The sequence below is a fragment of the Mustela lutreola genome, chromosome 7 (genome assembly GCF_030435805.1).
Source record: "Mustela lutreola isolate mMusLut2 chromosome 7, mMusLut2.pri, whole genome shotgun sequence".
Lineage (NCBI taxonomy): Eukaryota > Metazoa > Chordata > Mammalia > Carnivora > Mustelidae > Mustela > Mustela lutreola.
In genome coordinates, this window is record NC_081296.1 from 111,919,922 (window position 1) to 111,933,368 (window position 13,447).

General features: G+C 39.2%; 1 protein-coding gene across 1 annotated transcript in view; it reads left to right on the forward strand.

Moving 5' to 3' along the window:
* The window catches only part of PSMA3 (proteasome 20S subunit alpha 3), a 26,060-nt gene continuing 12,613 nt past the window's right edge, over positions 1-13,447 (forward strand). Inside the window, exons 1-3 of the mRNA XM_059182197.1 lie at positions 1-157; positions 3,977-4,059; positions 12,470-12,593. Of these exons, the coding sequence (XP_059038180.1) occupies positions 137-157; positions 3,977-4,059; positions 12,470-12,593 (228 nt within the window). The 5' untranslated portion in view covers positions 1-136. The remainder of the gene's footprint in view (positions 158-3,976; positions 4,060-12,469; positions 12,594-13,447) is intronic.

Sequence of the window (13,447 nt, forward strand, 5' to 3'; positions counted from 1 at the left end):
GAGAACGAGCCACAGAGGAGAAGGGTATTGGTTGAAAGAGCAGCCAATGAGAGAGCCTGTTACTAGTCTGTGGGCTGCGGTATTGTGGGAGAGCTTTAGGCCTTGAAGCCCTTGGTCTCTTGGAGATTTCAGCGGGATGAGTTCAATCGGGACTGGGGTGAGTTTGCTGTGTTTTAGCGTACTAGCCTACGGATTAGCGTCGAAGGGAGATCGCACAGACCTATTGGGGTGCGCCGCCCCGGGGTGCGCCGGGTCTGCCCTCGGCCAAGTGGGCCGCTTCCAGTTGTCTGGTGACCGGCAGTCTTTCCTGCGCTAATTTGTAGGCCCTCATTTGCGGTGACGGTAACCTGAAGTTTTTCAGCTCAGGTGTAGCGGGCTTGGCGGCGCAGCAGTGAGATTTTGGAGCCTTTTTGGGTCGCTGAGTCACTTTCTTTAGCCGCTTAGCGAAACCGAAAGTGGAAACTCGTGGAGCATGTTGTAGCGAATGAAGGGTTTGGGCTATAGTGAGCTTCTGGAGAACCACTGAGGCAAGGCGGCTTGAGATTCCAAGGTCTGAGACGGAGCTTTCCACGGACCGTCCTTGCGGGTCCCCGGGTGCTGCTGACTCATTGGGCCTTCCCTGTCTTGCCTTCGTGTGTACTGACCGTCCGCTTAGTAGGTAGCGCTAATAGAAAAGTGAATCTGAAGAGTCCGTTACGTTTTTCTTTTGTCCCAGCTTTTCCTGTACAAATTACTTAACATCACTTGGAGAGACCATACCGTAAACATTTAAATCATTAGCCAGGGACTTAAACTGCCTCTGTTAATAGACCCGAGGGTTTTGGACTTGGACTTGTTAACTTACTACTTTCCTGTGTTAAACGTACATACGCAGTCTTTTGCTTATTCCTTTTATGTATTTTTCCATGTAGAAAATCTAGTTTTTCTTTAGAAGTATTGGTTGTGTGCACTAGAGGCATTGAATAATGGGTTTCTAAATTCATCAGTTTCACTTTAAACAAGATTTTGATACTCATCATTAAGACCAAGATACTGGTTTTCCGAGTTTGATAACGGGCGATTTACGTTTTGAATGGTTTAATTCATCTGGGTATGAGATGCTAAGATTATGTCATAACATTTTTAAATTAGTAAATGCTCAGTTATGAATGTTGTAGCAAATTGATTTTGCAACTATGTTAATACTGCCTTCAGGGGCGACTGGGTGGCTCAGTGGGTTAAAGCCTCTGCCCTCGGCTCAGGTCACGATCCTGAGGTCCTGGGATCGAGCCCCACATGGGACTCTGTGCTCAGCGGGAAGCCTGCTTCCCCTCTCTCTCTGTCTCTGCCTGCCTCTCTGCCTTCTTGTGGTCTCTGTCTGTCAAATAAGTAAAAACTTTTTTAAAAAAACCTTCAGTTAATAGTGTTTCACCCTGAAAACCCTTTAAAAGTACTGGATAAGTGTAGACATGGGAGGTATTTTGGTATTACAGTAGTAGAGTTAAGAATCTTCATTTAATAAATCAGGAAATTGAGACTCAGTAAGCACCACTGTTGAAGGCATATCTTTGGTCTTCACTTCTTCCAAGAACTCCCAAGTATGAAGACCTGTTCACTTGACATTTTTCTCCATTTGATGTTTTGTGTTTTTTTTTTTCTTTTTAAGATTTTTAAATTTATTTATTGAGAGAGAGTGAGCGAGAAAGAGAGCGAGCCCGAGAGCACAGGCAGAAGAAGGAGAAGCAGACTCCCTGCTGGGCAGGGATTCCCAACGTAGGGCTCTATCCCAGGACACCAGAATCAAGGCTTGAGGGAAGGCGGAAACCTAAGGGATTGAGCCACCCAGACACCCCACCACTTGGTTGTTTAATAGGCATTTCAAGCTGCATGTCCAGAATAGAGCTCTGAGTTTCCCTCCCCTTGTTATTTTGCATCTTCTACAGTTTTCAGCTCAGTGAATGGTCCAGTTCTAATTGCTCAAGTGAAAAAGGTCTATGATTCACGTTTAATTTCTTTATGTTACTTTTTTAGCCAATCCATTAGCAAGGTTTTTTGTTTTGTTTTGTTTTAAAACTCTCTTCTCAAAATATTGTCTTTATCTCTTACCACCTTTGGGATACTTGATTGCGCTTCCATCCTTGTTCTCTCTACAGTTTGTTTTCTAGGTGAAATTAAAAAAAAAAATTAGATCATATCTCCCCCTCGACCCTCTCCCCCATCCAAGCTTAAACTCCAGTGACTTCCAGTTGCATTATTTAAAAAAAGATTTTATTATTTATTTGCGCGCGAGAGAGAGAATGAGAGGGAGATGTCAGAGGGAGAAGCAGACCCCCCAGCCCCCACTGAGCAAGGAGCCCTATACAGGACTCAATCCTGGGGCTCCAGGATCACGACCTGGGCCTAAAGCAGTTGCTCAATCAGCTGAGCCACCCAGTTGCCTCCCTTCCAGTTGCATTTAGAATAAGATTCAAACTTCTTACTTCAGCCTAGGAGATTCAAAATAGTTTAGTTTTTTACATGCCTCTGATATGATTTACTCTTCTCTCCACCATTTAGTGCTCAAGACACAATGGCCTATTTCTTTTCCCTCATTGTGCTAGAATTATTTCTACCCTCCATATCCTAAATGGCTAGTTACTTGTTATTTAGGTCTGGCCACGCCTAAGTAATTAAACCTGGCTGCTCTAGCAAGGCCTTCCTTGATCAGGTAGTCTGTACTAGGCTCTCAGACTGCTACTTCACCCTGTCTTATTTTCATCATAATCCTTTTTCTGGTTTACTGCTGTACTTCCAGCTCCAAGATTTGTGCCTGGTTTCATTTGAAAATGAAAGACTTCAAGAATGATTAGTCTTTATATTCCCTTATAGTTTAATTTATATTCCCTTATAGTGTAATATATTATATATATTACATATATAATACATATATATTACATATACAATATTAACATGTAATAGATGCTTATTAAAAGTTTGAATGCTATAGCATATTTTTTCTCTAGGGTTTGTTAGTGCTGCATCAGTGAATTAAAGATTTTATTAGAGAGAGAGAGCGCTCCCAAACTGGGGAAACAGCAGGAAGGGGCAGGCAGAGGGAGAAGCTGGCTCCCCACCCAGCAAGGAGCCTTATGTGGGACTGGGTTCCAGGATCCTGGGATAATGACCCAAGACAAAGGCAGATGCTTATTTGACTAAGCCACCCAGGAATCCCTTAAGCATCCACCTCCTGGTTTTGGCTCAGGTGATGATCTCAGAGTCCTGAGATCGAGTCCCTTGTCAGGCTGTGTATTGAGCGTGGAGCTTGCCTGAGAGTTTCTCTCCCCACCCTCATGGTTTCTCTCTCTCTCTCAAAAAACCAGAAAACCAAAAAACAGAAACAAAAAACCCAAAACCCCCAAAACTGGGAATGTAGAATGCATTGGGAATCCAGAGAACTCATTTTATTCACTTTATTGTGGTGGTCTGGAACAGAGTATCTCCATTTTGTACAAAAATGAACTTTGTGTTCTGTGTGAAAAAGATTTTGACTTTACCTGGGATTTGTATCTATTGGCTTTTCTTTTTAAATCTTATTTTTAAGTTATCTCTGCATACAACACAACCCCATGATCAAGAGTTGCATGCTCGGCTGACCAAGCCAGCAAGGCAGTTGTCTATTGCTTTTCAATAGCAGAAATCTAAAGTAGCTTTTCTCTTGGCTGCTCTTGCTGCTCTGACGTGCTTCCTTTTCTTCAAAGCAAAATCTTTGAGATTTAACACACATACATTTCTTTCTTCTTTCCCCTGACTTCCTGTCTTTCTGTTGTAATTTCTACACCCCAGGTGGGGCTCAAACTCACAACCCTGAGACTAGGAGCTGCATGCTCTACCAACTGAGTCAGCCAGACACCTCTTAACATGCATTTCTGATGTGTAAGCCATTTAGAAAGAAAGGTGGTGAGGTTATTAACTGCTAGAGATACATAATTTAAGCTTATTGTTGCCTTTTTCTTCCTAGTATGACCTGTCAGCCTCTACATTCTCTCCTGATGGAAGAGTTTTTCAAGTTGAATATGCTATGAAGGCTGTGGAAAATAGTAGGTAAGAAACATTGTTGTATTTGGAATTTATCATGTTTTAACATAATTAAATATCTCCTTTTATATATTTTTGGTAATTAGGCTTTGTTATGTCACTCTGGCACACAAAATAATAGGAACCCTAAAATAATCTCAGTTTATTAGTCATTTCCAGATCTCTTTTCAGGTCAGATCTTTCCTATATTTCTGGTTGGTTCTGAGAGTATCCACTTAGACATTCTACCGTGTTTCCAATGTAGTGTATAAAACCAGATTCATTATCATCTTTGCTCTCCCATTTTCCTTTTTGAAATTCTTGATTTATATCCTTATTTCCCTGGCCATTGAGTTTGTTACTTTGTTATTTTATCTTTTATTTTTTTGTGTTTAAAAAGTCCTATGCAGTTAGTCGCATTTGTCCCAGTAGGAATTTTTTTTTTCCTGTTCTGGGGCCACGCTCCAAAAGGTACAGGAACACTAAGATATCTTCCATGTCTTCCTTCCTTCCTTCACTCTTTTTTTTTTTTTTTTTTTTTTTAAATTTTATTTATTTGACAGAGAGAGCACAAGTAGACAGAGAGGCAGGCAGAGGGAGAGGGAGAAGCAGGCACTCCACTGAGCAGGGAGTCTGATGTGGGGCTCGATCCCAGGACCCCAGGATCATGATCTGAGCTGAAGGCAGTTGCCCAGCCGACTGAGCCAACCAGGTCCCCCCTTCACTCTGTCTTTTTTTGCTTAGAGTAATGAGCCAAAATGATTCCTTGGTTACCCGTGTAACATCTTAGTTAAATTATTAGCTTGTTGACAAATTCTGTAAGTACTTAATTGAAGAAATTTTGGAGTTATATTTATGTGATCATGGAATCTTTGGGATGAATTAAAAGACTTTTTAAAAATAATACATTTCAGGGGCGCCTGGGTGGCTCAGTGGGTTAAGCCGCTGCCTTCGGCTCAGGTCATGATCTCAGGGTCCTGGGATCGAGTCCCGCATCGGGCTCTCTGCTCAGCAGGGAGCCTGCTTCCCTCTCTCTCTCTCTGCCTGCCTCTCCATCTACTTGTGATTTCTCTCTGTCAAATAAATAAATAAAATCTTTAAAAAATAAATAAAAATAAATAAAAAATAAAAATAATACATTTCAGGTGCCTGGGTGGCTCAGTGGGTTAGGCCGCTGCCTTCGGCTCACGTCGTGATCTCAGGGTCCTGGGATTGAGTCCCACATCGGGCTCTCTGCTCGGCGGGGAGCCTGCTTCCCCCTCTCTCTCTCTGCCTCTCTGCCTACTTGTCATCTCTCTGTCAAATAAATAAATAAAATATTTAAAAAAAAATAATACATTTCATAATATCTCATTCACATCTCTTAAAGGATTTTTTTTTTTTTGAGGGGGTCCTAGTAAACAAATGGTGTTGGTGTTTGAACCCAAGTTTTTCCTTATAATGAAAACTTATAACTTAATCTTCCCCCTTTTTTCTTGTGTATATTACTTTCTAGGTGCATACTTTGATAAAATAGTTATGAGTAGAGGTGGAGTAGGGAAATATTTGCAGAACTTTAGAAAAGTCCACATTTAATACTCTGTGCTAGTACCAGTTTCTGCTTACACCTTTAAATGTATGATTATGGAAGTTTCATGTAGTGGAGACTGTCACTTGTCTTTGCATGTGCTCACACATAGCAAGCCCTCAATAGTTAATGAATAAATGTTCATTTTTTATGCCATCCTTTGGTTAAAAGAAGACATGGATTCTTAGTGGCTTATGAAATATAAAAATTTAGGAAGAAATGCATTTTAAGTCTTTTTATAGGATTTGTAATGAAGCTAGTTTATTTTGTGTTTAATGTTACTGTTTTAGAGATACTGGTACTTATAAGCTGCTGGTGTCTGATACTATAATAGAAGTAAGGCTGAAATGTATTTGTCACTGTCATGTAGAAGTCTGATAGAGTTCAGAAGAAGAATGTCAGAATCAAGAAAAAAAGTTGACATATTTTCTTCCTGTTGTTAAGGTAGGCCCTTAGACCAAAGAGCTGCAGAAAGACTTGGAAAAAGTTACTGTTTTTCTCTTCCTCTTTTGCAGTGTTGCATTTTCACTGGTTTATAAAGCTGGAAAAGGAAGTCTTGATTGAAAAGAACTGGAGACACCATATGTAATACAAAAAATTGAGACTAGTTTATGAGGATCTGTGTATTTTAGGAATTTGTTTTCTGTAAAGTATTTATAAATATGGTTTAAAATAGTGATAGTATAGCAAATTAATTAAAAATTAAAACATATGGGGCGCCTGGGTGGCTCAGTGGTTTAAGCCGCTGCCTTCGGCTCGGGTCATGATCTCAGGGTCCTGGGATCGGGTCCCGCATCAGGCTCTCTGCTCGGCAGAGAGCCTGCTTCCCTCTCTCTCTCTCTGCCTGTCTCTCCATCTACTTGTGATTTCTCTCTGTCAAATAAATAAATAAAATCTTTAAAAAAAAAAAAAAATTAAAACATAAAAAAATGAATTTCTTTTTCTGCATAAGGAAAAACCAGGGAAATTCCTCCTTTTTTTTTTTTTAATATTTTATTTATTTATTTGACAGAGATCACAAGTAGGCAGAGAGACAGGCAGAGGGGAGGAAGCAGGCTCCCTGCTGAGCAGAGAGCCTGATGCGGGGCTCAATCCCAGGACCCTGAGATTATGACCTGAGACGAAGGCAGAGGCTCAACCCACTAAGCCACCCAGTCGTCCCCTCCTTTTTAAAAAAAAAAAAAAAGATTTTATTTCTTTATTTGACAGAGATTACAAGTAGGCAAAGAGGCAGGCACAGAGAGAGGGAGAAGCAGGCTCCCCGCTGAGCAGAGAGCCCAATGCAGGTCTTGATCCCAGGACCCTGAGATAATGACGTGAGGCAAAGGCAGAGGCTTAACCCACTGAGCCACCCAGGGGCCCCAGAAGTTCTTCTTTTAAAGGGGTTTATGTAGCCTGGTATAATAGAATATTAAATGAAGATCAGAAAAATGTGGATTTTCCTTTTAGCTGCTGCTTAATGGAAATAATATATAGGGTGCCTCTATTTGGTCCTCTGAAAGTTATTTTTGTTTGTAAAATTGGGAGGTAGACCTTTACCCTGCCTTTACTTTACCATAACAATGAAATATATGTAAAAACATTTGGACAATTTTTAGTCCTGTTTAGGCACAGAATGTAGAAAATCATAAAATTAGATTGTATATTAATTTTCATAATAGTCCGACATTTAAGTTAATAGTTAGAAAATGTTTAGCCAAATAATTTAGGATTATATTCTGGCAGTGGGGAGCAGAGGGAGAGGGATAGGCAGATTCCCTGCTGAGTGTGGAGTCCGACACAGGGCTAGATAGATCCAGGACCCTGAGATCATGACCTGAGCCAAAACCAAGGATGGGACACTCAACCTACTGAACCATCCTGGTGCCCCGGCTATCTTTAAAGCATAGGAAGGAACTACTAAAACAAATAATCAGTGACCTACAAGTGAACACTTAAAAGCACTTTATTGACGTGTATATACCATGATCATAACTATTTTATTTTATTTTATTCTTTATTTATTTATTTATTTAAAAAGATTTTATTTATTTGACAGAGATCACAAGTAGGCAGAGAGGCAGGCAGGGAGAGAGGAGGAAGCAGGCTCCCGGCTGAGCAGAGAGCCTGATACAGGACTTGATCCCAGGACTCTCAGATCATGACCTGAGCCGAAGGTAGAGGCTTAACCAACTGAGCCACCCAGGCGCCCGATCATAACTATTTTATCAAAGTATGCACCTAGAAAGTAATATACACAAGAAAAAAAGGGAAAGATTAAATTATAAACTATAATTTTCCCCATTAGTTTCATTGAGGAGCCCAGGTTCTGAAGGATTGTGTAGTGTAACAATGAGTGTTAGATTGTTTGGAATAAAAATTAAAATTTTGATCTCAGGACCCCTTTTTACTTGGGGAAAAAACCCCAAAACACCAGAATCCAAAATATTGAGGACTTCAGAGAGAATTTCTTTATTAGGCTTTAGTTCCATCAATATCTACCATGATTAGTGAACTTTTATTTATGCATGTTATTCGATCTGTCAATATTTATCACATTAGAAATTAAAACTGAGAAAATAGGGATGCCTGGGTGGGATAGTTGTTAAGCATCTGCCTTCGGCTGAGGCCATGATTCCAGGGTCTTGGGATTGAGTCCTACATCAGGCTCCCTACTCAGTTGGGAGCCTGCTTCTCCCTCTGTTCCCGCTGTTTGTGCTCTCTGACAAATAAATAAATAAAATCTTTACAAAATAAAAACAAACAAAAAACCCAATAAAACTGAGAAAATAAAAAATACTTAATTCACTTTAATTACAGTTGTAGAGGTGCCTGGGTGGCTCAGTCATTGGGCATCTGCCTTCAGCTCAGGTCCCATGGTCCCAGGATCCTGGGATTGAGCCTTGCATTGGGCTCCCTGCTCAGTGGGAAGCCTGCTTCTCCCTCTACCCCTGCTTGTGTTCCCTCTCTCTCTGTCTCTGTCAAATAAATGAATAAAAAAGTAAAATAAAAATAAGTAAAAATAGTAAAATAAAATAATCATAGTTATATGTTAATGTAAGTAATAAATTAACATTAAACTATTTAATTTTAAAATTAACATAATGTATTATTTGCTTCCGGGGTACAGGTCTGTGAATCATCAGTCTTACACAATTCACAGCACTCACCATAGCACATACCTTCCCCAATGTCCATAACCCAGCCACCCTATCCTTCCCCTCCCACTGCCCAGCAACCCTCCGTTTGTTTCCTGTGATTGAGAGTAAACTGTTTAATATTAGTAACATTTTAAATGAAAAGTAACTTTCTACAGCATAAAACAAATGTTGGGGAGAAGACTGGCATTGTTCTACATTTTTGTAAATCTCAGTGGTTAATTGAAGCTTAATGTAAGACATTCTCATTATCAGCTTCAATATGTTGTTACTTTCATTGAAGCCTGTGAAGCAAATCAGGCTTTATACAGATGAGTAGGTGGAAAGTGAGGCATATTTTAATAGCTTTTTCAGATAATTATGGATGTTGTTTTTTGACACTATGCCAAAATTGGACAAATAATAGCTTTTTAAAGGTTAGTTGCAGCGTGGTGTCTGAAAACTTAACGATGAGCTTTTCGTAGTTTTACATTAAAATCTGTTAGTCTGTTTTGCACTTCAGATGTTTTACCCATGCATGTAAGTTGGTCATTTGGAAAATACTGGTTCACTGTGCTATGACAGGTTGTCCAAATTTGATATTTTTTAATCTATCTATTGGAATAGTCAGTTGGTCATTTGGAAAATATTGGTTCACTGTGCTATGACAGGTTGTCCAAATTTGATATTTTTTATCTATCTATTGGAATAGTCAGGAATGTCACACTTGTTAATATCACCACTGTTCTGATTATATAAATTGTAAGTTTTGGGACACCTGGGTGGCTCAGTGGGTTAAGCCTCTGCCTTAGGCTCAGGTCATGATCCCGGGGTCCTGGGATCCAGCCCCGCATCTGGCTCTCCTGCTCAGCAGGGAGCCTGCTTCCCTTCCTCTCTCTCTGCCTGCCTCTCTGCCTGCTTGTGATCTCTCTCTGTCAAATAAATAAATAAAAACCTTTATTTTAAAAAAATTGTAAGTTTTGGGGTGCCTGGGTGGCTTAAGCCTCTGCCTTCGGCTTGGGTCATGGTCTCGGGGTCCTGGACCGAGCCCTGCATTGGGCTCTCTGCTCGGCAGGGTCCTACTTCCTCCTTTCTCTCTGCCTGCCTCTCTGCCTACTTGTGATCTCTCTCTGTGTGTCAAATAAATAAAATCTTAAAAAATAAATAAATAAAAATTGTAAGTTTTGGGAAATAGACAACCTCATGGTGATGAATATATTTCCTAAAATTCCAATTTACGCTTGAAAACTTGAGTCTTACCACAGGCAATAAAATACTGTCCATTTTCCCTCAAAATTGATAGGCTTATTTTGTTCGTTCTAGGTGGGAAAAAAGTCTGCCTTATACCTAATAACTGTAGTTTGTCTGACATTGATGTTTGTAAAAACAGGTATTCTCTGAAAAAGTTCACAACAGTTTTACTAGTACTTTTTCCTTTAGGCAACCATATTTTGATGTTTGAGTACCTTTCATTTCATTATGGTAATAATAAAAAGACCAGGTACTCAGGGGTTGTTCCCTAGTAGAATTATTGCTTTCTTTAAATATTAGAATAGCGGGGTGCCTAGGTGGCTCAGATCGTTAGGCGTCTGCCTTCGGCTCGGGTCATGATCCCAGGGTCCTGGGATTGAGCCCTGCATTGGGCTCACTGTTCAGCGCGAAGCCTGCTTCTCCCTCTCCCTCTCCTGATGCTTGTGTTCCCTCTCTCACTCTCTGTTATGTAAATAAATAAAACCTTTAAAAATTAGAAAAAAAAATTAGAATAGCTTTTAAAAATTACTGCTTTCTCAAGGACATTCTTTTTTTTTTTTTTTTTTTTTTTTTTAAGATTTTATTTATTTCTCAGAGAAAGAGAAAGCACAAGCAGGGGGAGCAGCAGGCAGAGAGAGGAGTAGGCTCTCTGGAGAACAGGGAGCCATGAGCAGGAAGCCATAACAAGACTCAATTCCAGGACCCCAGGATCATGACCTGAGCCAAAGGCAGATGCTTAACTGAGCCATTCAGGCAGGACCTTCTTAAGAAATTTTTTTTAACTGTGAGAGTTTTTTGTTTTGTTTTGTTTTGTTTTTAAATGTGAGTGCATAGCAATGAAGAATACAGTGATTAGTAGTTCACTACTACCATTTGTTTCACTGCCTTGGTTTGTGTTAAAGTGCCAGCAGTTTTACCCACTAACGCTTCTCTGTTGTACCAACAGTGCAAATGTCCATATAGTGGAAAAAAACAAATGGTGTCTTGTATTCTTAAGAAAATAATTTTGAGGCGCTCCTAGGTGGCTTAGCAGTTTAACCTCTGCCTTTGGCTCAGGTCATGATCTTAGTGTTCTAGGATCAAGTCCTGCATCAGGCTCTCTGCTCGGCAGGGAGCCTGCTTCCATCTTTGCCTGCCTCTCTGCCTACTTGTGATCTCTCTCTCTCTTTCAAATAAATAAATTCTTAAAAAAAATAATTTTGACTTCTCATACCCCCTTGAAGGTTTTTTCAGGGATGTTCAGGAGGTTCATAGACCATATTTTGACAACTTGTAGTTTGGAAAAAGAATGTTTTAGATTTAAATAGTGAGAATGATGATGACTTGGAATAATTAGGAAAGGCTACCTGAGGCTGTAGAGTTAAGGTCAAGTGAATTTGCAAAAGTTTGTGGAGAATTATTTAAATATGCATTGGTGAGGAGGAAGTGTATTTTAGAACCGTGGATAACCTCAATAAAGACAAAAAAGCAAAAGTGAACATAAGGTATTTGGGGAATGATAGTGAGGTTGAATTCAGTAGAATGTGGGATTTATAATGGGAAACTTAATAAGCTACAAATGTAATTTGTAGATTCTCAAGAATTTTGAAAGCTGGGCCAAGGAGTTTAAACTGAAAAGGGAAGCCATTGAGGATACCTAAAATGTGAGGGAAGGAGTATCTGAAATTTTTTGTGGAATTTATGTGGTTCTGGTTGTTTCTCGTCAGAATTCCCTTTTTATTAAAATGATTAGTAGAACAAAGTTAATGATGTATTTTTATCTTGAAATGGTAGAATATAATTTCTTCACATTTCATTTAAGACATTAAGATCCATTTTAAGAAGTTGTTCAAAATGTATATTATATTATTTTATATACTTATAATAAGCAGTAGTTGTTGTAGAAAAAGCAAATTAGCGAAAGAATTCTAAGCTTTCCACCTGGATTAGTTATGTTATACTTTTGTTTGTATATAACCTGTCTTTTCTAAACTAATTTTTTTTTTAAAGATTTTATTTATTTATTTATTTGACAGAGCGAGAGATCACAAGTAGGCAGAGAGGCAGGCAGAGACAGAGAGAGGGGGAAGCAAACTCCCTGCTGAGCAGAGAGCCCGATGCAGGGCTCGATCCCAGGACCCTGAGACCATGACCTGAGCCGAAGGCAGAGGCTTAACCTACTGAAGCCACCCAGGCACCCCATAACTTGTCTTTTCTATGCATTTTAAATGGATGAGAATTAAGTCAGCATTTGTTACAATGTGTATCCAGACACTCTGCCATTCTGTACATATTTTGATGTCATGATATGCTAGGTTTTCTGGGGGTCATCTGGTGTTCATTTATATAGACTTAATTTATCACACTGTAGGTTGTCCTCTTTCTAGTTTTCAAATGTATTTGCTTTAACGTATTAACATGTAAAAAATTAAATGTTACCTATCCGTATGTTTTTTTTAAACTTAACTTAGGAAGTTTTTTTAATTTTCAGTTAAAAAAATTGATTTTCTTCTGCTTGTTCCAGTACAGCTATTGGAATCAGATGTAAAGATGGCGTTGTCTTTGGGGTAGAAAAGTTAGTCCTTTCTAAACTTTATGAAGAAGGTTCCAACAAACGACTTTTTAATGTTGATCGGCATGTTGGAATGGTAGGTCCATTTAAAAAATGTTCCTTTTTGCCTTGTCCAATTTGTTGTGAAGTCACTGTTTAGAATATATTAAAATGTAATTTTAAGATAACCATTTATTTACGCTGAGGCAGAAAGAGATGAGAGAGCAGCCATAGAAGTAATCTCAGAGAGCTACTGGCTTGTGAACAGTTCACTAAGAAAGGTAATGTTCTTATAAATTGACTGGAGACATATATGAGAAATCAAATTGCCTTAAGAAAAGGGAGGAGAGGAGAAAGGTGGGAAGTATGTGTAGAAAAGAGATCTTGGCAGTATAGGTAAGGGGTATGCTTGAGAGGCATAGAATCTTTAGCTTTTCATCTCTCTTGTGGGAATCACTGTCATATTGAAGGTGTTATCAGGTAGAGAATACCTCACTAAAAGGTGGAGCACCAAGAAAGGATATTTAAAGAAAGGAAGAGCGAACACATCCTTTTTAATAGCTTCATAGACATCACTATTTGTTTTGTGGAGTCTTGTTACATGGAGTCTTGAGTGACTGCTTTGCATAACTGCAGGTGAATCCATAAATACATTACTGGTATATACTAAAGTCATTCTATATAGATGTTAGACTTTGCTCAGTCAGAACAATAAGGAAAACGAGTAGTGGAGTGATTCTAACCCTCTTTAGTGAGAAGGCAAGGAAGAAAATGTGTGTGCTAGAACCACTTCACATAAATTATCTTGTTTAAGTCTGACATCCCAGTGAAAGTAATATTAATCCCATTTTTATAGATAAGAAAACAAGACTCACAGCTGGTAAAGAAATAAAATGGGATCAGACTTGGGTCTGCATGGTCTGCATGTTATTTCAGAGTCTACTCTGCAGG